The 26,680-nt window shown below is 38.4% G+C and overlaps 1 protein-coding gene across 5 annotated transcripts in view; it reads left to right on the top strand.

The window, feature by feature from the left end:
* Positions 1–1,292: 1,292 nt before the first annotated feature.
* The window catches only part of Macc1 (MET transcriptional regulator MACC1), a 76,888-nt gene continuing 51,500 nt past the window's right edge, over positions 1,293–26,680 (top strand). Inside the window, exons 1-3 of one of the 5 annotated variants that reach the window (XM_069996130.1) lie at positions 1,293–1,358; positions 14,724–14,939; positions 15,038–15,144. Coding sequence is in view for 1 of the 5 variants with exons in the window: in XM_069996128.1 (XP_069852229.1) it covers positions 1,357–1,358 (2 nt within the window). In the remaining 4 variants the exon portion in view is untranslated. Of the gene's footprint in view, positions 1,359–14,723; positions 14,940–15,037; positions 15,145–15,327; positions 15,391–26,680 lie in introns of those variants that run through there. The other 4 variants (XM_069996129.1, XM_069996128.1, XM_069996131.1 and 1 more) reach the window with 4 other exon arrangements.

Raw genomic sequence — 26,680 nt, forward strand, 5'->3', positions numbered from 1 at the left:
AATTTGAGAATGCAAATTGTGAGGCTGGGGGTAATGAAGAACCTGAGTTTAAAAGGAACATACCTAGCATAAAGGAAAGTTAAGTTCTAGTCAGAAGCTGAGGGATCGGTGAAAAAGGGAGCTAGAAGGTTGTGTTTGGATTCTGAAAGGGGTAATACAAGGGAAAGTTTTGGTGGGACCCTGGATAAAGTAGCAGGCTTGAGTAGCATGCATTGGGGGGGGGGCAGAGGCCTACAGAATGGAGGAAGCTGGTGTGCAGGAAAGGAAAAAGGAAATACTTGGTCACCATTGGACCATCTCCCTTGCTATTATGTGTTTGATCTCAAATCAAGCCAAGACACGTCTCTTTCTATTTTCTGGGCTGATTTTAATGGAAAAGAAAAGCATTAGAGAGCTATACTCTATAAACAAATCAGAAAAACACATTCTTAGTTTGAGTTTTATTTATTTATTTTTCATTTTCTGTTGCTGACTGCAAAGTGAAAACAATTACTGAATGTTTCATCTCACTAAGTTTTCCCCATTCCTCCCTGTGTTTTCTCTTTCTTGAATTCTGAGCAATTGAAAATAATGCGGCAATGGAAAGATGAAAATATAGTCTCTTGTAATGGAAAGGAAATTGGAAGGACATTTCAAGAAAGATATTTTCTTTAACACTTTAACCTCTCATACTTCACCCAGATCCCCGACCTTCTTGCTTAAAAATCCAGAATGTTCTGGAACTGGAAGGTTCAAAAGGTCTCCACTGTATGTGTAGCATCTCTTGGGTGATAATTACCGGGCTGATGTAAGAGAAACTAAATCTGGCAGAGGACCTCACCTCTGTAGTCTACATTCACGTGTTTCCTCAGGTATTGAGACAAACCCATCTGTGAGTCAGTGAAAGAGAATCTGGCAGGACAGGTTCAAGGTTGCAGAGCTTTTGTATTGCCAACACTAGAAGGAGCCGCCCTTACTCCTTGGCAAACATGAAACCACTTTAATTTCCTTTTATGGAAGTAGGATCATAAACACTGCTTGTTCTTAGATGTAACTATATGATGTTTGTTCCTATTGCTTTTCCAACTGTGTCCCTTTCCTCTGAGTGAAACTGGCTGTTGCCCTGTCCTCCTGGTTTCGGGTGAGGACATTGGATTGTGGGTATTGTAGTTCTCTTGCCTCTCAGAGTTTCTGGTTGAGCGGCATTGGTGTCAGGCTGGTAGGACTTCCATTCCCAGGTGGCTCTGAGAGCAGGAACACAGGTGCTCCCCATGCTCCCTGTGGAGGAGGAGGCAGGCACCTTTGGGTTCAGTGACTGACTTCCACTCACTTAAAACAATGTGCCTGAGCAGAAGAAGTTGAGGCTCGCTTCCACAGATGTAAGTGTTGCTTTTTCTAAAAATAATATCCAATTCATGCTGATATATGCCGGGGGCTGAGAAGTTGTAGAACTTTCAGGAAAATTGAATAAAACTGACTGCTTCTTTCTTCCTAAGCCCTGTTTGTAAAATGGGAGGTGCTGATATTCTGGGGACTTTGGGGACACAGATTAGAATAATAACTTGAGATATGGTTTAAAATAAAATATTTTTTTAAAAAGGAGGGAGATATACAACTTGACAAGTCAAATCTAAGAAAAGAGCTACTGTGACTTGTTTGGAATAGGTAGATGGCTGAAATCCTCCGAAACCATGAAGTTATTCAAAAGGCATCCAAATGTATTAAAAAGACTCTGTGAGCTTTGGAATCAGATCCAGCTGGATTGGGCGCCCTGTTTATTAGATTTGGGACCCATAATGAGATGCTTTACCTTGCAAAGCCTCACTTTTCTCATTTGGGAAGGGGGTATAACTTACATCATTGGTTTAACCGAATTAAAATAACAGAGTTCATTGCAATAAAAAGATGCTTAGACAATAACTGATGGAGGGTGACTTGGCACCATCTAATGTTTCAACCAAGCTTCCACAACAGATCAAAGAGAAAGATCATAGGATCCCACTTACATGAAGTATCAAGATTAGTTAAATTTTTACAGAAGCAGAAAGAAGAATGGTTGTTGCCAGGGTCTGGGAGAAAGGGGAAGTGGGAGTTGCTTCATGGATGAAGGGTTTTAGTTTTGCAAGATGAAGATCTCCTGGAGATCTTCATTGCACAACAACGTAAGTGTACTAAATACTGTTGGACTGTATACTTACAAATGATCAAGATGATAATATTATATTATATCTTTTTAAAATACAATAAAAAAAAGACCAAAGAGCACAAAGTGAAAATGCTTGTGCCTGTCTAGTTCCTTAAGAAACATCTCAATCTGTATTCAATTTCAGATGTGAGTCACCTACTAGTGTCTGTATTGTAATAGTAATAGCACCAGGTGGAAAGGATGCATTCACACACATTCCTAAAGTTGTCTGGATCTTCATGAAGATTCTTCCATGCTCTCTTTAACATAATTACATGATTATCTTGAGCTCACAACAGTGATCTTAATATGACTTCATAGATAGTATAAACCTATAACCTAGAAATTATGAAGTCATAATTATTTGGTTACCACTTAATTGAAAGCTTAAGCTACAACTCATTCATAAAACAAAGCAATTGTATTATTTATTCCAATTTGCTCACCTCCCCGTAATTAATTTATAAATAGAATGTTTTTAATCTATGTATTCTAAAGGTAATGATGACTTGAGACAGTTTGTTAAGGGCCATGTTATATTGAAATATATTAGCTAATTTGGAGGACAAGGGTTGAGGAGAATGCAGTCATAAAATACAATGTACACTGTACAAAATTAAGAAAATTGAAGGAAGGGGTAGAGTTGGGAAGGATGGGGGAGAATGAAGAAAGGGGTAATATTGATAAAGATTCTTTGTATTTATAAGACTGCTTTGTCAAATAGTGACATTTTGTCACCATTACTTCAGGATAATAATAAATACAATTTGAAAATTACATCGATCTTAACCTGAATACACAAGAATGCTGAACATTGAGAAAATCCTTTCTTGAAAGACTTCACATAGGCCCAGCTGTGAAGACTATGTTCCCCAGGTTTTGGTGATGGAGGAGTGTGTGTGTTGAGAGTGCACAGTTTTGTAGGTGATATACCATGGAAGTGTGAGCCTTCCGGGAGCTGGGTCAGCAAGTCTAGGTCAGCAACAGTGTGAAAGCAAAGATGGGGCGTTTCAGAAGCACTGCACATATCACAAACCACAGTGTTTCTATCACTGAGTCCCATTGACGGTCCAGTTTCTCTAGAAACAGCCAGTTGTTTGTTTGACAAGGATTGACAGTGGTTCTGTAGTGCCCTCCCTCTGGGCTCAGACTGGCGAGTAGATGTATTATTCAGACACAGACCTTGGGCAAGGGGGACCCTTATCTACTCCAGGAACTATGCATTCTTAGTTAGAGGGAAGAAGTGTCCACTCATCAGTCACTTAAGTTGTTCATGGAGTCATTTTCATTCAATCATTCATTCATTCATTTGGGAATTTTCATTTTGCATTAGTATATATTTGTATAAAATGGGATTACACTGTGGTGAAATGCAGAGCACCCTTTGAACATATTCTCCTCCACATTCTTATCCTTCCCATCCATCCTTCCAGCTTGTTCACATATACACACATATATATGTAATATCCTATGACCCTAGGCATCCCCTCTTCCCAGACACCCCCGTTATATCCATGACCCCTCGCCATTCATACTGGAATCATCATCATCATCATTATCACCAGTTCCATCCATTTTCCTGAAAATGATATAATTTAATTTTTCTTTATGGCAAAATCATATTCGATAGTTTCCATATCATTTTTTTTGCTTTTGGACACAGAGTCATCTTTGTGAATCATACTCCACAGTGGACTATTTATTTTGAAGTTATAAAGAAGCTTCCATAAATCTTTTCTTTGACCTATAGTCATACGGAGAGAAAAAAAAGAAAAGGAAAAAACAGTTTGAAACCTTGTGTAGAAGTCATTCAAAACAGAGGGGAGTTACTTCCTCAAACTTGGAAGAGAAGCTTCCCAGGGTGGCCAAGGAAGGGAGAGTCACCCCGCAGTGAATTTCACAAGACACTGTGGGCAACAAATGGTGTTTGCACTCAGGTTTGGAAAGATATGCAGATTAGAGAATGGTAGAAAAAACTGAGGAGAATATTTCATGAACAGTGTTTACCAAATTTTGCATTTGCATTTTGTAGTCATGATTTCAGGAAACATCTGGCCTGAAGAATCAATAGCATTGAAAGGATAGACTGAGAAAGTTACTGTTTTTTTTTTTTTTTTTTCCAGTACACATTCTGTTGTAAGGTAAATCATCCCAGAAGCCACATTTTAAAATATACAATATTGAAGTCTTTATTATACAGATAACAGGCTGCAGGCCTCCAGTTGTTACAAAGGCCTGCAGCACACAAATACACATAACACAGCTAGAGGAAAGAAATAACCAAAACCAATACCACCAAGCCCAATTCTGCTCGAATGGAGAGCTGAGTTGGGATGCCATGATGACTGGTGACGAGCCAGGAGACAGGACACAGGACACAATCACAGAAACACACGTGCCATGGTGTCCTGGCAATTAGGCTGGTCTGGGCCTAACTAGGTCGGCCCAGGGGGCAGATCCTTAGGAAATTCCCAGTCCCAGGGACTGGACTGACAGATTCAGCCAAATGCCTGCCCCTGTCTCCAGGGATCTCTGCATGCCCATCACCTGAGAGGCAGGTGATGGGCAAGGGCATTTCCTTCCCCCAGCATGAAGTCAAGATGCCAGATCCTACCAGCTACCATGTGGCTAATATGGTGCAGGCCAGACCTGACCTCCTTACTTCAATTCAAATCTTCAAGGATCAGTTGGGTTGTTATGACTGAAAATTCTTCTATCACTTGTTTAAAATGCCTTTAAAAATAACAAAGTAAACCACAGGATTTATCAGGAAAAAAGTAGTTTAACAACTGGTTTTAAATGACAGCCATTTTTATGAAGTATTATACATTTATTGCAAGAAATACTGTGGGGTTTTTTTCATTTATAGCAATAAGAGAAATAACCATTAAGTTTTTATCTGAGCTAAATTAGGCAACGATATGGAAAATTAGGTAAAAACATAGTATGATTACATTCCTAAGATGAATGGTTTTGTTGAGCATGAAAATTTAGGAAGTGATACTTAATATACTGATTTTATGTATACCTAGAAAGGAGGGACTTGGACCATTCTATGGATTATTTTAGGGGATTTTGCTGTCCTTTTTTCCACCTTCCCTCCTTTCCTCTCTTACTTTCTCCTTCCCTCCCTTCCTTTCTTCCTTTGTCCCTTCACTTCCTTCAAAAGCCTCACACTCTCACTTGGCTTTTCTGCTCAAGGCTCATGCTCTACCACTTCAATCACAGCTCCACTTCTGGCTTTTGGCTGGTTAATTGGAGTTAAGGGTATTTGTCTGAATGAGCTGGTTTTGAATGGAAATAATCGGATCACAGCTTCTTGAGTAGGTAAGATTATACCCTTTGACACTGGTGCCCAGCTATTCCAAAGGATTTTGATGGAGATGCTAGAATAGGTTAGCTGTAGCATCTGCAAGGAGATTTGGGGTTCCATAGCAGAGATTCAAGTGCCCCATCTCAAGAACTGATGTATTGAAAACCTTGCATGCTGTAGTCAACGCATACAAGGAACAGCGTACAGGGATAAAGACTATGAGTGCAGAAAGAGTGCATTGGAAACTGATTTTGGTCATCTGAGCCTGAATAAATGAGATGTGCTAATGAAAAAGGAGAGAAGGATGGAGTCATTCAGTAAAGAAAAACACTAAGTAAAAATAATGACAGCCAAGATTCTTCTGAATATTTAAGCTTGATACCTGAAGCAACGGCTGTCATTGAGGTCAGAGGGAAAGCTTGTTCTTTTGGGAGAAAAAAAATGCTCCACACTGGAGGCCACTTGAAACTGACCTAAAGAATGGACCTCCAAGTCCTGTATATCACCTGGGGGCTGGAATCCTGGAGTGCCACGTTGGAGACTGCACATTCCCTTGCCTAAGAATGCAACCTATCTCTGATCTTCACCCTGCTCTAGTACAGGCTGTAGAGGAGGAAAGAAAAAGAACCTTCATGTCCTGCAGATGGGAAGACAAAGCAAAGACATGCTGATTTTTCTTTCTAATGTCTTCTTTCCGATGTTTTCCGTTATTAACAGTGACCATTTCCTTCCCAAGAGAAATGAGGCTTCTTTACACTGAAATTCTCTGAATAAACAAAATCATCTTCATCACTAGCCAGAACAGGCACCTGATTTTAACTTCCAGGAATAATAGAAGAGTAGTGTGTATTTCTTACTTCTAGTGGGGGAAAAATTTAATGTAGCTATTACTCTGACATATACAATGGCATTATAGGTATTTAAATATCAAGAGTCATTGTATTAATAAATTGATACATTGAATCAAAACTCCTTAGTACAACTACAAAAATAATAAGAATATTTTTAAAATAGGGACATGTAGATACCACAAAGATTTGTGTGTTTAGGTACTGGATTAAGAAATAAAACATGATGGTCTGGGAAGGTGGCTCAGTGGTAGAGTGCTTGCCTTGCATGCCTGAGGCCCTAGGTTCGATTCCTCAGTACCACATAAGCAAAAAGAAAAAAGCCGGAAGTGGCGCTGTGGCTCAAGTGGTAAAGCACTAGCCTTGAGCTGAAGAGCTGAGGGACAGCGCCCAGGCCCAGAGTTCAGGCCCCATGACCGGACCAAAAAAAAAAGAAAGAAAACATGAAAGGTAAAGCATCTTCATTAATCCTTTGTCTTTGTTTTTAACATTGGAAATTTGTGGTGAATATCTTTTGATTTTAAAATATTTTATCCTTCCACTACATTTGAACTCATCCATGAGTAGTATATAACATTGGTTTGAATGCTTACATTTTTTCTATGAGCAATAAAGTACAGGTTACTGACCTGTCCCTTGCTTTCTCCTCTTAGCATTATACTTCTGAGATCAATTCCTGTTGACTTTTATGAAGCAGCCTATTAATTTTCATAGCTATGTGTGGTTTTGCTATGGTTAATAGCACTATCAATGTTCACTTGCATGCTCTTGTGTACAAATGTAGGAATTACTCTGGAGTATATCTCTAGAAATGGATTTGCTGAGCAACAGGCAAGTTTATCTTCAAATATTAAGAAACTGCTTTCCAGAATATTTATACCACAATATATTACAAGCCAAGGTGAGACTTCCTGTTTCTGCTCATTATCAACATACTTCTTGACCTCAAATTTTCTAATAAAAAAATCTGTCCAGATGTAATTGAAATTCAGGAAGTTGGGACATTTGGGAGACTCAGCTATATGGGGAACACTCCAATCTCCAAAATAGAGAGAAATTTTGAATTTAGATCAATTTTCTGTCTCTTAACCAGTGGTGCTGGACATTGATTGTTGTTTCCAATTTAAGCAACACTTATTTTAGTATTAATTATATTAATAACAATAATGATACTAATATTGATAACAACTGAGTGCTCGCAATGAACCTGGATTGCCCTAAGTAGTTTAAGTGCATTGACTTAACTTTAAGGAGCACATAATAATATTTCACCTCTGTGACAGATAAAGAAACTTACTGAGAGAAATTATATCAAATGTAAGTAGAGACTGGTTTTGTACCTAGGGAGTCTCTTCTAGTTACTATGACAGGTAGAAATTAGGAAGAAAGACATCAAAGAATTATAGTTCTTAAATTCTAGTTATTAAAATGGGGTTAATTTTTAAATAATATAAAAAGCATATTTAAATAATGCAAGGAGTCAAATGAGTGCTATCATCATGCTGAAGAGAATTTAATTTTGCTAAGGAAGACAGATGACTTACAGATGAAAGTTTACTGTCAGCCTGGGAAGGTGGCACAGTGGTAGAGCACTTGCCTTGCACACATGAGGTCCTAGGTTCGAATCCTCAGCAACACATAAGCAGAAAAAGCCAGAAGTGGCACTGTGGCTCGAGTGGTAGAGCGCTAGCCTTGAGCTGAAGAGCTGATAGACAGCACGCAGGCCCAGAGTTCAGGCCCCATGACCGACAAAAAAAAAAAAAAAAGTTTACTGTCTTGGAGACTTGGCAAAAGACCTTTAACAAGGCAAAAATCGAATGTAGTAGTTTTGGGATACATGGAGAAGTGAAAAGTGCAAAATGTAATTTCTAAAGTTAATTTATTCAGTCAATTCAACAAATAATTTTCTGAGCATCTACACTAAGAAAACTAGGCTACTTTGGAATATGGTAATGAGAAAGAAAGATATAATTGCTCCACATAGATGAGTGTGCATGGAGTTACATGATGAAATATGAGCAAAACTACAAAGCAAAAGCTTATAGTTGGTTAAGATTTTCAGATCTTAATCCAAGGACTATCTTTTTTGTTCCCTTGGCGGTGGGGATTGGTGAGGTCATTGTGAGATGAGTGGTACCATTCATTTATTTGTTCAGTAAATTTTTATTATACTCACAGTTTGCTTAGCACTGCAGATACAAGAAGTAAAGTGATAAATAGATATATAAAGTTTATAATACAATGAACAACATAAGAAAGAGGTTTGAATGATGCTTTCTAGGGATAAAAGATACCACTTGAAGTAGTTGGATTTACCCTTTTGTAAAACAATACTTTTTTTAACCATTTCTTGCTGATTTAAAAGTTGTTGCATATTTACTGTAGAAAATGTAAGAACCACAACCAAAAAAAAAAAAAAAAAAAAGAAAATGAACTATACTTGTAGGTGGAAATCAGAGGGAAAAAACTAGGAGAGCGGGAGGAAATGGGTGACATTGTCCATAAAGAAATGTACTTTTATCTGGCTTACATACCTTACCTTTAAAATAATAATTAAATTATGCCTGTAATCTTAGCTACTCAGGAGGAGTCTGAGATCTGAGGATCTCACTTGGAAGTCAACCCTAGCAGAAAAGTCCCCTGGAGATTCTTTTTTTTTTTTTTTTTTTTTTTTTTTTGAGTAAAGAAAAGTAGTTTGAAATTTTTATTAATTTTTGTATTTTCTTTTTTTAAATTTAATTTAATTTTATTTTATTTGTGAACATACTGTACAGAGGGGTTACAATTACATGGGCAGGATAATGCATACATTTCTTACCAAGCATTGCAGCCTCCTCCTTTGTTTACCCTTCACATCCCTTCTCAGCCTCCCCCTTTCCCCCCAATCCTCCCCCCCCACCGACGTTGTAAATAAAGCTCGTTTTCGACATGACAACTTGTACTTCTCATTGTTGCAAGACGACATGATCTTGTATTTAAAGAATCCCTTAGACTCCACTCCCAAATTACTCAAGCTGATTCAAAACTTTGGCAAAGTAGCAGGGTATAAAATTAACCCCCCAAAATCAATGGCTTTTCTGTATGCCAACAATGAGAAAAGTGTGGCTGAAATTAGGAAAGCAACTCCATTTGTAATAGCCCCACAAAAAAATAAAATACCTAGGAATTAACTTAACCAAAGAAGTGAAGGACCTCTATGATGAAAACTTTAAAATCTTGAAAAAGGAAATCAACATAGAACTTAAAAAATGGCAAAACCTCCCATGCCCCTGGAGATTCTTATTTCCAGTTAACCACTCAAAAAACCAGAAGTGGAGATGTGGCTCAAAGTGTTGGACTGCTAAACCAAAAATAAATAAATAAATAAATGTAAATGGAACTGGGCACCGGTGGCTAGCCTGTAATCCTAGACACTCAGGTAGCTGAGTATCTGTGATCGGAGCACAGTTTAAAACCAGTCTAGGCAGGCAGATCTGAGAGATTCTTGTCTCCAGTTAACTAACAAAAAGCTGAAACTGGAGGTATGGCAGAAGTGGTAAAGCAGGAGCTGTGAGGATAAAGGCTAAGTAAGCATGTAAGACCCTGAGTTCAAACCCCAGTAGTAGTCCAAACCTTCCCACTCCCATGCAGATAGAGGTGTGTCTAGTTTTTAAATGTATTTTGGTGATGGAATCCTATTGCTTATGATCTTTACCATGATGTTTATGTAATTATTTTCAGTATCTAATGATGATTAGTGGAGCTACAGTGATAGAATATGGAATTTAAAATATTAGCTAAGAGGCCAAGATAACTGATTTTAGATAACTGAAGAGAGGTATCTGGCCAAAAATAAAAAATCCAGCTCAGAATATTTTCATAACTCTTGAGCTGACTTCTACTTGTAATGCAAAACAGAGGAAAATGAACAGACAGGATTTCGTGAGAAAGGTTTTGTTTTTGTTTTTGTTTAAAGCCGTTTCAATCCTGAGGGATAGAGATGAGGAGAGCTCTGCAGGTGAAGCCCAGAGAAAGTTCTTCACTGCCTGCTCCAGAAAAGCCTGGTGCTTTCCCTTGCTTGCAAAGCTGAGCTTAGGGAGGCTTGCATAGGTGACTTAAGAACTAGATGCAACACTTACTTCATAGGCATTATGTGAAAATCTTCTGAGGAACTCCCAAAGTGAATTTATGAATGCATGGACATGTATACATGCAGACACACAAACACACACACACACACACACACACACACACACACACACACACACACACACACACACACACACTCTCTCTCTCTCTCTCACACAGCAACAATAGCATTAAACCTTAGCAATGTTCAGAAAAAGAGTCAAAGCCAGCTGTTAATCATACAAATAGAGCATTATTTCTCCTCCTCTTTCCTTATCTGCAAACATGTTAACAGAGCGAAGCTGGATGATGGAAAAGGTAAGACAGAAAAAGAGAAAAACACCTTCCTAAGGACTCTGGGCACAAGTGATGGGGGAGGTTAGCCCTTTGTGAAAAATGGGTATACTGATGGAAACCATTTGGAAACTTGGAAGAATCACAGGGTTAAAAAAATAAATCTAACAGTGAGGAGAAGGTCCATGGGACTAGCCAGGTAATTTTCATGAGTGTTATTATGGAAAACTCCACTATTTAAAAAAAAATACTGAAAAAAATTGATCCTAATTTATCTCATCAATTGTGTTTAAGATAGTTACATACCTATCTTTGTTTTCAAAGGGAAACACTCATTCTTAAACAAGAGCTATGTTAATATATGGCTTTCCAGAAAAACAGTTAATTGTTTACTTAGGGGAGGAATTACCAAAAGAGCACCCTAAAACTGTACTTTCAGTGAGGTACCCACTACCTGCATGTGCATTTTAAATTTTACACTAATTAAAATTAACTAAAGTAAGTCAGTTTCTCAGCTGAGTGAGTCACATTTCAAGTGTTCAATGGCTACTTAAAGCTGTTAGCTCTCTGATTGTACTGAGCAAAACAGAACATTTTTCAGCATCAGATGTTTTGATCCTTTATCAGTTATTATACTATTTAATGTTCACCAAACAAAATGGAAAAGGTAAAGCTTTTATTAATTGATGTAAAAATGGAAGATCAGAAAGGTTTAGAAACTTGATGGGTGTTTTGATCCAAGGTTCTGTGTTCTTTTGTTTAAACCACGTTTGTTGACACTAAAGGCAAATATATGATACAAAGTCTACTTCACTATCATAGAGGTGAAAGGGAAGATTCTGTAATCCTGACATTCCTAAGGAAAGGAGACTGTACTCATTTCTGGGATACAGTATCTAGTAGGTATTACAGTTCAGTATTCTGCTTTTGATGTGTAAGATTTAATAATCCACAGATTATATCTACAGAGGTGGGTTAATCCAAAAGATTGGTTTCATAAGAGGGAAGGGTCTTAGTATTCTTAATTTTTAAAATTACCTTCAAGAAGTTGTATAAAGGGGTTTCAGTCCAAAGTGTCAGTTTAGGAGTACAGTGCATCTTGATCAATGTCATCTCTCCCATTATTCTCTCTTATTTGTCCCAACCTCACCTATTCCTCAAGTTACCTGGTGTTAGGTAGCAGGAATGAAGTAATAAGTAACATCACTTAACAATTGCATATGCCTCATTAGTATGGTTCTATAAGATAGTACTCTCTGACTTTGATGGTGGTAGATTTTTCAAGCAACAAACTTGCCTCCTTTATAAATGAAGATAAAGGAAATTTATCTTAAGAAATAAGATAAATCACTGGTGGGTATCAGTGATTATACCTGGTATTCTAGCTACTCAGAAGGTTGAAATCTGAGGTTCAAAGTTTGAAGCTAGTCTGGGCAGGAACATCCCTGATAATCTTATCTTCAGTTAACCACCAGAAAAGCCAGAAAGTAGAGCTGTGGTTCTAGTGGTGGAGTGCTATCCTTAAGCTAAAAGCTAAGGGATATTGGCCAGGCCTTGAATTCAATCCCCACACTAAACATCTTCACAGGAAAGAGTACTTGTTTCATTGGGTAAAGACAATATAGTCAACTGGAAGTCAATAAATTAGCAGTGAGATAGTCCTCTCACTTTCTTTCCTTCATAGTGAGCCAAAGTGGGACTATTTGCTGCCCAGGTGAAGGAGTTTCACTCTATTTTGCTTCCTTGGAGGCAGAAGTTCAGAAATAGTACCTCAGATGGAGCCTAGTACATAATTTCAAGGAGATGAATGATAGTCCCTGAAGCACTGTAAGTGGCAAATAGGGGATAAGGGCACTTGGTTGACTTCTCTGCATTCTTGCTACCATGTTTCTAGTTCCAGCTCCTGATACTTCTTGTCTTTAGCTGTGTTCTACAGTTTCCAGACTCCCTTGAGAAAATGTAAGTCACAAATGAATCATTCTCTTAATTTCAACTCCTCAGAATCTTCTTTATTTTAGACTGAAGTTCACGTTCTTCAGTCTGTCTTCTCACTATGTCAAGATTTCCTCCTCCCCCGCCCCAACCCCAACTTCCCTTGCATCTTTTCCTCTTGTTCTAGTGTCCTCTACCTCAGCCCTGCCCATTGCTCCAGCTGTATGGACCTACTTGCAACTTCCTGAGTGAGCCACAGTCACTTTTGTAAATGTACTGTGTCACTTTTAAACTTCCTGGGGAGCTGGTATTTGAACACAGGTGGCTCAGCATCCAGAACTTATTTTATGAACACTATATGGTAACATAGAGTAAACAGGCTGAAGGGCCTGTCCTGCCTTTTATAGTGCACGATCCTGGCAGCTTCTTGCAGTCTTCTCTGTGGTTATAACTGTAGCCAGTGCCGTCATCCTTTCTGTGTCTAATTAGCACTCCTCAGGGCTTCCTTATATCGGATTCAACAGCTCAGGTGATAGACTACCATATCTCTTTATTTAGATTATTTTTTTAAAGAAAGAAATACAATAATAGAAATCCATTCTACATGGTTTGGGGATGTAGTTCATTGCCAGTGTGCTTGCTTCACATGTATGAGGCTCTGGATTCAATTCCCAGCAGAAAGAAAGATAGAAAGAAAGAAAAGAAAGAAAGAAAGAAAGAAAGAAAGAAAGAAAGAAAGAAAGAAAGAAAGAAAGAAAGAAAGAAAAGAAAGAAAGAAAGAAAGAAAGAAAGAAGGAAAGAAAGGAAAGAAAGAGAAAGAGAGAAAGAGAAAGAGAGAGAAAGAGAAAGAAAAGAAAGAAAGGGAGAGAGAGAAAGGAAAGAAGGAAGGAAGGGAGGGAGAGAAAGGAAAGAAGGAAGGAAGGGAGGGAGAGAAAGGAAAGAAGGAAGGAAGGGAGGGAGGGAGGGAGGAGAAAGAGAGAAAGAAAGAAAGAAAGAAGGAAAGAAAGAAAGAAAGAGAGGAAGGAAGGAAGAAAGAAAAAAGGAAGGAAGGAAGGAGAGGGAGGGAGGGAAAAAGAAGGGAAGGAGGGAAATGGAGGGAGGAAAGAATGAGGGAAGAAAAATCTGTCCTATTAAATAATATTTAATCATCTTCACAGAATTTTTTTAAAAAGTGTGTGGGTGTGTGAAAAACTACCTGGGTAGGTAGAGGTTGAGTTTTTTCTTTTTTCATGTAGAATAATGTTAAATATACTCAACAATGGTGTGGCCTGGCTGCTCAACACACCAAAATGGAACTGGGCTAGAAAATGGTACTTTTTGCTCATACTGAACATCCACCCAGCCTAGAAACAGAGGATAGGCATGAACGTCGTACCTGATCCTTACAGACTTCCAGTGTTGGATAATATGTTTCTAGGCTTCAGTGGTAAGGAGTGTTGTAGGTATCTAACCATGCATGAATGGAAATGCTTTTTCCTGGCTCAAGCAGAAAGGAAATTAGGTAGTTGTGGTGGAGGGCATTGCTTCAGCTCTTCTCTCCCGTAATTGCATCACTTGATTTCTCAAGTCTTGGGTTGAATCTGGCTGTTTCCTAAACTAGAAATTCCCAGTGATTAACTCTTGCAATAGGCACTCTTGCCTATTACAACTTGACGACAATTTCCTTTCTCTTCCAGGATTTATCATGGTGAGCAGTAAGTGTGTTGAGAAGGCTAATAACAACAGCTTCTCAGTAACCTCTCATTTCCTTCACTTTATTTTCTTCATATTTGTAATTTTTATTAAACTTGTCTTGGTATTTAATTTAGCAGTTTTTGCTAATGGGAGATATGTTTTTATATATGTCAATTTCTTGTAACTGCTTAGATGAATATAGTGTATGTCTGTATCTATGTGTGTGTGTGTGTGTGTAATCACATTTTTTTCTTATGCTCTTTTTTCTTTTAAATAATCATACAGGCTAATTCACTTGACCTTGAAAAACAAATCAACACAGCTAATTTTTTTTCTTTACTAAATTACGCACAACTCTTGATTTATCTTTTTGTTGTTGTTGTTGTCATAGGGCTTGAACTCTGGGCCTGGGTGCTGTCCCTGAGCTCCTCCGCTGAAGGCAAGCACTCTACCACTTGAGCCACAGTTCCACTTTTGGTTTTCTGGTGCTTCATTGGAGATAAGAGTCTCACGGACTTTCCTGCCTGGGCTGGCTTTGAATCGCAATTTATTCTTTCAACGTATTTCTTAAAAATAGAATTATGTGCTGCTTTTAAAACAAAAAAAGGTAGATATTGAAAATGAGTTCTGAGATGTTGTATTAGTACCAGGGCTTGAATTCAGGCCCTCAAAACCCAGGTTAACTTTCTTGCTTACTTCATCTAGCATTTTGTTGCTTCGTTGGAATCAGCTTTTCTGCCTGGTCCGACTGTTAACCATGATCCTCCAGATAGAGTCTCCTGAGTAACTAAAGTTACAGGCACCAGACACAGGTACCTGACTTTACAGTTATTTTTAAACAATATTGTATCTCCCTGCTTCACTCCTGTGAGTTTTTCTGCATTAGTTTAAATCCCATGTTAATAAGTGGTCTAATGTCTCTGCATGTTTTCTGCTTCATTCAAGCAACCTTATTTATCCTGTCATTTGAAGCCTTATCTTGGAGCATGGCCCTGAAGTAATTGCTTCCTGATAATTTTAGTATGGCCATTCTGGTGTTGTTGAAGAGTGTGATGAAGGTAGGACTGTTCTGCTTGGCATAAGGTTGATTTCAGACCAACAGGTTGACAAAGCACCTGATTCCATTGAACAAGCCAGGGAGCCCTTCGTGGCATCTCCTGGGTTGAGCTGCTGACTCTTGACCTCTTCTTCCTTTCACCCCCTCCCCTCCTCCCCTACACCCCCCCTCCTCTCCTCTCCGTGTGCCCCCTCCCTTGCCCCCCCCCACTTGTCTATATCCCTTCCCTGTGCTGTCTCTCTTCTCTTTCAGATAGCTCTCACTGGGTGGTGAGTGCTTTCTCCATGACTCTGGATCAGAGAAGGTCAATTCTTGCCAACTGTTTTATCTGGGGACTATGTTATCCCTTCAGTAACTAATAATTTTTTTCTTTCTTGCCCAAGCCTTGTAAAAGCCTCATAATGGTTGTGTGTCTCAATTTCTTATCAGCAAGTAGAGTGAATAACATGGCTACTTTTATCCCGAGGGACTCTTAAGGATTACTAAGCTGGCAAAGTGTTTTAAAATGACAGGCCCTCCACAAATTCAAATGACTATTATTATCATTCTTCCTGGGCAGTGCCATCAGATTAGTCACACTCACAGGGGACCCAGTATTTCTAGATAGTTTTGCATTTGAACAAGTGCTTTATAATATTAATTAATTTAGCCAAGAGGTTTTTTTTTTTCCCCTCTTGCAATCTCAGCATACTTTTTTTTTTTTTTTCTATTTTGTATGGGTTCTGGAGCTAGAGCTCAGAGCCTGGGCACTGTCTCTGAGGGTTTTTAAAAATATTTTTTTATTGTAAAGATACAGTACAGAGAAGTTACAGTTACATGAATAAAGTAATGAGTACATTTCCTATTGAGCATTGCTACCCCCTCCTTTGTTTTTCCCCTACTATCCCTTCCCCTCAGGGATAGGACTCTATTACTTGTGCCACAGCTCCACTTCTGTATTTCTGTATAGTATTTCTGGTAGTTAATTGGAGATAAGAGCCTCACAGATTTTCCTTACTGGGCTGGCTCAGATCTCAGATTCAGCCTCCTGAATAGCTAGGATTATGGGAGTGAGCCATTAAATGCTCAGCTCAGCATCATATTTTTTGTGGCTAAAAATTTTGCTAAGTATAATCCAAATTGTGGAATTGGAACCCCTTTGTACAACTACCAAAAAAATCATGAAAAAAGATACCCAAGAATTTGTTAAGCATACCAAGTAGAATTTTCATTTTCATTGTCTCTTCAATGTTTGCCAGTTCCAATTACTATTATTATAGTTCTATTTTGTCTCTAATTGAAAGGATTTGTCCTCTATCAAGTCTGCTTGGAGTGCATGAGACGTATTCTTTTGATTGAAACAACTAGGTAATATGTAGGTGATTTGATTAATAAATCAGAGACCTCACAGAGTCTTGCATCCTCAGGCATTATCAGGAAGGATCACTGATATTAGGAAGGATAACTGCTGAGGGTCCAAGGTCTGGAGGGAAAAATCCAGAGTTGAGTCTGAGACTCAACTTATCCAGACACAAGTGAATAACCAAAGGGTGGAGCCTGGACAAAATGTTTTCTTGTCTGGATAAGCCTGAAATGTTTACACTAGCCAACTGACCCCCTTTCATCCCCTCAGCCACTGGAAGAACAACTGCCATTAAACATTTCCTTGGCACTGCTCCTGTCTTGATTGTTTACATCCTGAACCAGCACAAAACGCTGGCCTCTTTATCCTTTTGAGATCTCCCATGCTGCCTTCTAGCTGATGCCCAATTCTGCTTCAGAAAGCCCCTGGGACTTTACTCAAGCACTTATTTAATTAGTGCCAGGTTTTTCCAGCCCTGGTGGAAAAGGATCAGCAATTGCTTTGATCAGTATCTCTTAGGCAATGTTTTACTTTTCTTCCTACCACTCTCCTTTCTTACCTCAGATATCAGATGCCCCTCAGAGACCTCTAGAGGCTGTGGTCTCCTTAAGATGTTTTACTAACATCAGGATCTCTTGGCATACCGTTTTTCACTTGAATTTGTCATGGATGTGTCTATGTCCTATGATTACTGGTTGAAGGCTTACTTGCTAGAGGACAGTGTTTTCTTCTCATACTCTCTAACATTAGTTATGCTGAAGTGGTTGTATTAAATATAAACTTCTGTAACAAAATAGCCAAATAGCTTTTCTCTTCTTCATTGTTTGTACTAGTCCTGGGGCTTGAACTCAGGGCTTCAAGCTCATGCTTGGATCTGAGCTCATGGCTGATGCTCTACCACTTGTGCCACATCTCCACTTTGGCTTTTTGCTGGTCAATTGAAAATAAGAGTCTTATGGACTTTTCTACCTTCGCTAACTTCAAATTGTGATCCTTAGATCTCAGCCTCGTGACTAGCAAGAATTACAGGTATGAGCTAGTGTCACTCAGCAAAAGAACCAAGTTACTGTAGGATAGAATAAATGTTGATATTTTATGAAATAAAAATGAAAACAATCAAGAATGGAAGCATTATAGACACAAAGCTAGTCTGACATTGTTGTAAATCATGCAAATACCTATTTATGCATTTTAGGCTAGAAGTATTTGTAAAATAAATTATGCTCTCAGATCATTTCAATACCAGTTTACCGAAAGCCAGCACATGAAGACAAGCTCAATTTTTATTCAATGAGTAGAGAACTTCACATATACAATGTGAAAAACTGAAGTTAGACCAACATGTAAAAAGGTCCAAGGCAGAAAAGTATACTGTCATTAAGAGTCTAAGATATCATTATCCTGGCTTTGCTGATTTAACATATGAAACAAATCATGAAGGGAGGACAATCCTTTGAACACAGAGGTTTAGGAGAGGAAGGAAATGGTGCTGGGCTTGAGAGATAATAGTTGTTGCTTTGAATAAAGAAAATCATAGATCCTCTTTAGTCTTTAAAAAAATTTTAATTAAAATTTACCTTGTTTATTGTAAGGGTGATGTTAGAGGGGTTACAGTACATAAATAAGGGAATGAGTACATTTCTTGTTGAACATTGTTACCCTCTCCCTTGTTTTCTACCAATTTCCCTCCCCCCCAACTTCTCTCCCCTTCAAGTTGTAAAGTTCATTTCCAACGTAGTGTCTTGTATCTCTGTTGCATTGGTTCACCCTTTCATAAAAACCATTTCATAAAACTCATCATTTCATAAAACTTCCAATTGCTTAATCTTTTTCAAAGACTATCATGGTCTTAATTTAAGACATGATTGGTATGAATCTTTCTGTTTTTGACAAAAATAAAGAGCCAGAAATCAAGAAACTGTTCTGGTGGTAACTTGGTCACTAACAAGATGTTCATATTCAAGTCATGACTGTGTTGTTAGTTATTATTTATACCGATAAAGAAGAAGACAGAAATGGAGTATGTACCATGGAAAGTAGGTGTTCTGTGGAGTGAATGAAAAGCTTCCATTATAGTCAAATGGTGGAGGTAGTGGGCCTGCCTTCCTCTTACTTTTTTCCAAAGGAACTTTGCTTTTATTTATTTTTCAGCTGTTTCTTTACATTTTGAGCAATATTTTATTTGCAGAAATAGTTTCTCCCTGCATGATAGATGTGTTTGCCACTATTCATTACACTTTTAGTAAATTCTTTTCAATTTTGAGGATAGGTATTTCTCTGACAGTAAATACTAATATATTATGCACATAGTACACATACATATGCATTTACCTGCATACATTATTTTACACAAATATATCATTTTCCCCAATTTGACCTGTAAAAAGTCATAAACATACATCTTCATTATAATTGGAAATCAGTACCCCATAGTAATAACATGGCATGTTGGGGAAGGACTTAATTACATTAAACAAACAAATCAAAAATCAGGTATTTGGAAGTTACTTCAAGTGGTCACCAACTTAGTCCAAGTTCTCCTAGAGTACAAGTGAAAGCTCAGGGTATGAACAGATCTAGCTCTGTGGTAAAGGACAGTGGTAGTATGGCTCAATCAGAGGTGTGGTAGAGCGCTAGCTTTGAGCAAAAAAGCTCAGGGACAGCACCCAGTTCCTGAGTTCAAGCCCCAGGACCAGTGCAAAGATTAAGGTAAAGAAAGCTTCTTATCTCTGAATTCTAAGAATCATTTACCATGCAAAGCTTATCTGAGGGGAAAAATACACAACATAATGAGCAAGAAGACAGAAAAATGAAGTATATAAAGTTCCTGAATATAAAGTTCCTGACATGGTTTTGCTTAATAGCTTCCCACTGGATCTTGGCAAAATGGGTGCAGAGATCAACGTGGATGAGAACCAGCACAAGTGAGTGAGTTAAGAGCCTTTAGTATGGTGAAAGGAGCAAGGCCTATTTAGCAGGGGCTTGAGACCTCCGTCATGGAAGCAGATTAAAGCACCTCTTATGAGTTTTCCTCTTCTGAAAACCAAAAAGAACATGAGGGAAATCATAGTTAATTGTATATTTTTCCGTATTTGGAAAAGAGAGGAAAAGCTGGATCTTCAGCCTTTATACAACACTGAGCGATGTGTCACAATCGATACATTTCTGTCATCTACAGTTTAGTTCTGACATCTAAAATTTAATTTTCTGCTGAGTGCTGATGGCTCACCCCTGAATCCTAGCTACTCATGAGGCTGAGATCTGAGGATCACAGTTCTGCCAGTCCAGGCAGAAAAGTCGGTGAGACTATCTCCAATTAAACACCAAAATGCTGGATAGGAAAGAGCTGTTGCTCAAGTGGTAAAATAATCAGCCTTGAGTGAAGCCTCAGGACCAGCACAAAAATAAATAAATAAAATAAAATTTTATTTTCTTGCCAGGGACTTGTTGCTCATACACGTACTTAGTAGATTAGGAAGTCTGAAGCTGAGGCTTGAGCAAACAGTTCATGAGCCTGCTTCTCAACAGATAAAAGCTGTGTGGGGTGATCCCCACCTGTCATCCCAGATATGATAGAAAGTGTAAATAGGAAGATCACAGAACAGACCTACTAGCCAAAAGGCAAAATCCTGTGTCAACCAATGACCTCATCCGAAAGGGCTTGGGACATCAGCCTAGCAAGTTGTGAAGCCTTGAATTCAATCCTCAATACTACTAAAAACAAAATTATTTTCAAAGACTCTATGACCTAAAGTTGGCATATAAAGTAAGAGCTATTTAGAACAGTGTGAAATTTCACACTCTCTGCATTTACCTTATTTAGTTATTTATTTACTTAGAGGTCAAAGTCTTACTATGTAGCCCAGGCTGGCTTCAGACTTGTGATTCTCTTGCCTCGGTCCCCTCAGTGCTGGGATCACAGGTGTGCATTACTTTGTGTAGCTATATTTATTACTTTTTAAGTGGACCCCATTTAATTTGTGAACAAGATAAGAGGAGAGTGGTCCCATGAGAAAGAACTCCTCGTTTCACACGGTCACATGGAGGCATTCAGCAAGCAAGGGATGATGCAGGTGATAGAACACATGGCTACAAGCTAAGAGTGCAACTCCAGCTCTTGATATTTCAATTCTACTGCTCTATGATATCCCAAAGAAATTATTATTAAAACAGCAAATGCCTTCTTTAAGCATGTCTGCTTGCAGGTATGTGTGTGTGTGTGTGTGTGTGTGTGTGTGTGTGTGTGTGTGTGTGTGTGTGTGTGTGTGTGTGTGTGTGTGTAGGTATGTATGTGTGTGTACATGTACACACTAAGTCCTGTTTATTTAAAGATGCTGGGTAACAGGAATGGAGAGATTGGCTCTTGCTGTTTGCTGTCAGTAGTGGGGCAAAAAAGCGGAATAGAAAAATGCCAAACTTCCCCACGTCTGAGTTTACTTTCCTAATGACATTTTATTTTCCACATTACACATTGCAAAGTGAGAAGTGGCTCCCCACAGCCAGAACTGCTTTTTGTAGCCTGGACATTACATAATTCCCTTCCTTCATCTGCAGCTCGCATAGAGCATGCATTATGAAACCTCCGAAACTGGAATTGGAGGGAGTTGGGATCACATACTGCTGGCTATAATAGGATGGCAATGAAAAAGGAAATAAAAGTTGGGGAAAAAGGGTTAAGGCCATCACTTTTACATAACTATTTTCCCCTCTCCAAATTGCCTTCCATTTCTTTCTTGTCATATATACATTTATATACTTGTGATTATAAATTATTTAAACTTTCCAGATGAGCTCTCCTACTTTAGAGTTTCTCACGTTGTAAGAGACTTTGTAACTCCTTTTAACAAGATCACCTCATTCCCTAATAAGGTTGATAACTTATAATTTATTAAACTAGTCATCTTTTTGGGGGAAGGTTATTTATCAACTAAATGAAGCACTCTGACAAAGCATTTCAGAAACATAGCTGCCCCTTGCCTTTTGAACTATCTCCTTGGAGATATTCTGATTACTCAAAATGTCCTAAAGAGTCTGATGATTATTAATGTAAATCCTTTAAGGATTGATTTGTGTAGGCTGGAACCCAAAGCTTATACAACTTGTTGGACTGGGCTCCTTAGGAAAAAGAATATAGACATGTTAATAAGTTGCTAGGGAAGTTCTCACCTAGAAGAGATTCCTCACTGAGAGAAACTCTAAACTCAACTAGCAAGATTACATTGTTGAATGGGTTCCCTTCCAACTTCATCAATAAGAATCTAGAACCCTTCATCTTTGATGTGTCCTTCATTCTAGGCCATGTGACTTAATTACTTTCCTTAATTCAGCCAGCATAATCTGATTACATATAACAGTTATACATAACTTTCATACTTTCCTTCAGAACACATTTCTTTGATTATTAGGATGGCTTGTTCTCTTCTTCATTACTCCATAGGAAGCTAACTAACCCCAAAACTCACCATTGAAAATACAGCTTTATTATATTTCACAATTCAGTGCTTGAGGGATTTTGATGAGTTTTTGTGTGATGTGGCAATACTTGAACATTGCTTTTGAAACTGATCTCCCTCGTGTGTGTGTGTGTGTGTGTGTGTGCGTGCACGTGCGCACGCACACACACACAGGTGTTTAAGCCAATCCTGGGGCTTGAACTCAGAGCCTGGACACTGTCCCTGATCTTTTTTACTATAATCTGGCACTATCACTTGATCCACAGCTCCACTTCTGGAGTTTTTTGGGTAGTTAATTGGAGATAAGAGTCACACAGGCTTTCCTGGCAGGGCTGGCTTCAAATTGCAACCCTCAGATCTCAGTCCCCTGAGTAAGTAGGATTACTGCCATCAGTGCCTAGCACTAGGGCCAGTGTAAATGTAAGAGAAATTCTCCCTGAGAATAATAAAGAACTCAAAACCACCAGTACCTATCACATGTTAATAGTTTTTCCATGAAAGTTTATTTCTTACCTGAATTATCAGGCCAATAGCATCATATACTAGCATTTGAACAGAATAATAAAGGTTGAAGCAGAATATTATCTGGTTTTATGATCATTAAAATTATATGCATATGTATGTATTTATAAAATTATTTTATAACTTGCCTAAATCTACTAAATAAGCCTTTCATAAGGTAAAAAGACAATTTCTTCAGCATTAGGATTAAACAAAGTCACTAGTTTATTATTATATTTTATGTTATATCTTCACCTTATATTTGTGTTGTCTTATTCATTATTCTGTTACTTTAATAAGAGAATGAAAAAGATAGCAAGTATTCATTACCAATCCCAAGCATGGTCATATCAAATATCTAATACAAAAAGTTGACTTGGAATATAGGGAATGTCTGCTAGTTCTAGTGTCCATTTCTTTCCTTCTGTGCTCTTATGTGTGCTGTAGGTTTCTGATACCTGACCTATTACTATTCCGAGTTTCTATTACTGTCAAGATTTCATTTAGACTTTTCTGTGATAGGTCCTATAAGGAGACCTAGAAACAAAGAAAAGACAAAAATGACTCACGGTCTCCAGTTTCCAGGTCTCCGACAGCAACACAGAACTATGGACAAATTCTGTGTCCCTTTGGCAGCTCCAGCCCTTGTGGTTGAGAGCTCTTTCTTGGTCCCAGTACTGATGCCAACCCCTCTATCCCAGACTCTATCTCTGTGACCCTCCTTGTCTACCCCAGCACCTGTGAGCATGGTCCCTATGGTAACTCACCCCTGCTCAGCACCACCTCCTTTTCAGTGCCAGCAACAGATACACAGGGCCAGCTGTGTTTCTAGACTGGCTTGAAATGCATCTCACCCTGGCTGTTCTCACATTTACTGCCTGGCATCTCACCCATGCTCTCAGTACTAACAGTGTAGATCTTTTGTGTTTCCAGCAACTTTGAACCAACCCAGAAGTTGAATTAGCAAGGAGAGTGCAGCCTTCTCCCTATCTCCTCCTTCTTTTGTTCCCTGGGAATAGTAGCTGCAAGTATTAATGTCTGAGTTCATTCACATGCTGTATTTTGCTTTTTCAGTTTTCTCAACGTATTTTCCACTAATCCCCTCTGCTTGAAATAGTTCCTGCGGCTTGTGTTTTCCTTACTAGACTCTGATTGATACGGCAGGTGCTGTGTTTCTTCCAGGCATTTTTTTGTTCACATAAAAGTCCATTAAAGAAGCATGCTCAGATCAATGTAGCTGGTGACAAAAAGTTAACCCACTGAATATGCCATTCAGTACATATTGTTGCATTGTTTTCTATGTTTTTAAACATCTCCTTTGTTCATAGGCTGTGTACACATAGTATCAATTACATTCTACAGTCAATGAATATAACATTCTTGGGAGTAACACTTCTTTTTCTTGTTAATTCCAAATTGAATTCTGTATAGCAAATGTCTTGGGTATATGTTCCCACTCATCATTCTATCATCAAAGGTTTACATGTTAAGTTCTCAAACCAAAATATTAGGTCATTACATTGAGAAAGAGAAAGAGAGAGGGTGAGAGAGAGAGAGACAGAGACAGAGACAGAGACGAGAGACAGAGAGAGAGAGTACAACTGGACAAGTGTGGCTCAGGCTATAATCCTAGCTACTCAAAAGGCTGAGATCTGAGGATCCTTGTTCAAAGCTAGCCAAGGCAAGGAAGTCCATGAGATTTTTATCTTTAATTAATGACCTAAAAGCTATAAATGGATCTGTGGCTCAAGGGATTGCATGCTAACCTTGAACAATAAAGCTCAGTGATAGCACCCAAGCCCTGAGTTTAAGACCTAGGACCAGCGCCCACCCCCCCCCCCAAAAAAAAAAAAAAGGAAAGAAAAAAAAAGAATAGGTACTCAGACCTTTAGAAAAGTGAGTTTTAAGGTCATGAATACTTCAAGCCTAGAAATTCACTAGTCATTAAGTGAATGAATTTTGAGATAATTTAGGAAAGTATTTGTTATTGTTCAACGAAGATCTTCAGTTCTCTCTTCCAAGCATTATTCAAACCAGTGTTAGTGACTATGGCTTTGGTAAGCTATATACTAGAACTTATAAAATTTTAGGTTGTATGTTGCTGTAATTTCCCTGGCTTGTTCTTGAGGACTTACCACCTCTTTTGAGAATGTCCATGTAGGTATGACTTGAGGGACCACTGCATGACCACCCCAATTATCTCAGAACAATCAGATAAGATGAGCTCAGGCAATGCAAAAACAATGCATTTGAATTCTGCTGGTGCCAAATGTCACAAGGGGCAACATTTCTGGGTTTTGATGCAGAAAAAAAATGAATCATCATGACATTTTCTAGGCATCACTACATTGGGCTCAAAGGTCTCTGAGTTAGATGCATTGATACTTTTTTATAGTGGCAATTTACCTTCAGCAAAACAATGTCCTAATGTTAAATCAGTGTGGTTATTTTGAAGATTAATTTATACTTAAAACATTAATTAGCAACAGTATTTTGGTTGCATATTGCAAATTGTAATAGCATATGGAACTTATTAAAAAAACTAACATAGACACATGTAAATTTAACTAGCTTTAGGGTATTTGTTTACATTTAAGGCTACCCTCATCTTAAAGATTATGCTTTAAACTTTTTATCTATTATTTAAATTTAAGAAATATTGCTATGTTAAATTAACAGTTCCTTGCTGATTCCAGGGAGGTGGCCTATGACAATGTGTTATTTTAATTGTTAAGAAACAATTCCCCAAATACCTATGACTTAAAACATCAAAAGCTTATTTTATTTCTCTTGTTTCACTTCTTTCACTAGTTTTTATTTGAAGGTTGTGGCAGTGAAGCTTGTTATCTGTAAGAAACTTAGAAAATCAGTATCTTAAGCATTACTCATTCCCCCAGGGGAAACATCTGTAAGCCTTTGGATGGTCTCTCAGTGACAATTGTCCATTCTTCAGGGAATAACACACCTCACTTCTAATCCATCTCATTAGCTAGAGCTAGTCACAAGGAGTCATCTGACCATAAAAAGCCAGAAGGCGTAATTCTATCACATATCCAGAAAGGCAGAAATGTTTGGGTATGTGCAATGATCATGGCTGGGTTGTAGGCTGGGTTCTATCAGGCCACAGAGACCAGAGTACATTAGAATACAAATATTTCTTAGATAGCTTTCAATTAAGAAATACATGTAGATCTCACATGTATGTATTAAAACCTTAATAGCAACGTGGTGAGCTTCAAGAGATACATTCTTTAGGAAGGAGATAATTAGTAAAGGAAAGCCTTCATGAATTGAATTAGTACCCCTGTAAGAAGAGGACAGAGAATTAGGTAACTCTGCCATATGAAGATAGAGCAAGATGACAATTGTCTACAAATCAGGAAAACAGGTCCTTACCAAGAACTTGACCCTGCTGGCTTCCTGTTCTTGGGTTTCCAACTTCAGAAGTGTGAGGAATAAACATTTATTGTTTAAGCCACTTTATATGGTGTATGTGTATAGCAGCTTGAGCTAGTTCTCTCTTCTCCTCTCCTTTCTCCTCTCCTCCCCTCCCCTCCCTGCCCTTCCCTCCCCTTCCCTCCCTTCCCCTCTCCTCTCCTCTCCTCTTCTCTCCTCTCCTCTCTTCTCCTCTCCTCTCCTCTCCTCTCCTCTCCTCTCCTCTCCTCACCTCTCCTCTCCTCTCCTCTCCTCTCCTCTCCTCTCCTCTCCTCTCCTCTCCTCTTCTCTTCTCTTCTCTTTCCTCTCCTCTCTGTATATGCATAAACACTCACATGTGCATGTATGTGTGTGTGCATGTGTATCTGTGCGTCTATTAATGTAGGCAGTCCCTTTGATGTAGAATTTATAGGCTGTGGAATTTAAATATGTTACATCTCGGCAATGCTTTTAAAGCTTTCACACTATGGTTGGCATATAAAATAAAGTCATTCACATAAACTGTGGATATGCTGTATTCGAAAGAGATTTGCAATCCACTTAGAAAACTCCATGTGTTA

The sequence above is a fragment of the Dipodomys merriami genome, unplaced genomic scaffold (genome assembly GCF_024711535.1).
Source record: "Dipodomys merriami isolate MVZ:Mamm:240054 unplaced genomic scaffold, mDipMer1.0.p SCAF_5, whole genome shotgun sequence".
NCBI lineage: Eukaryota > Metazoa > Chordata > Mammalia > Rodentia > Heteromyidae > Dipodomys > Dipodomys merriami.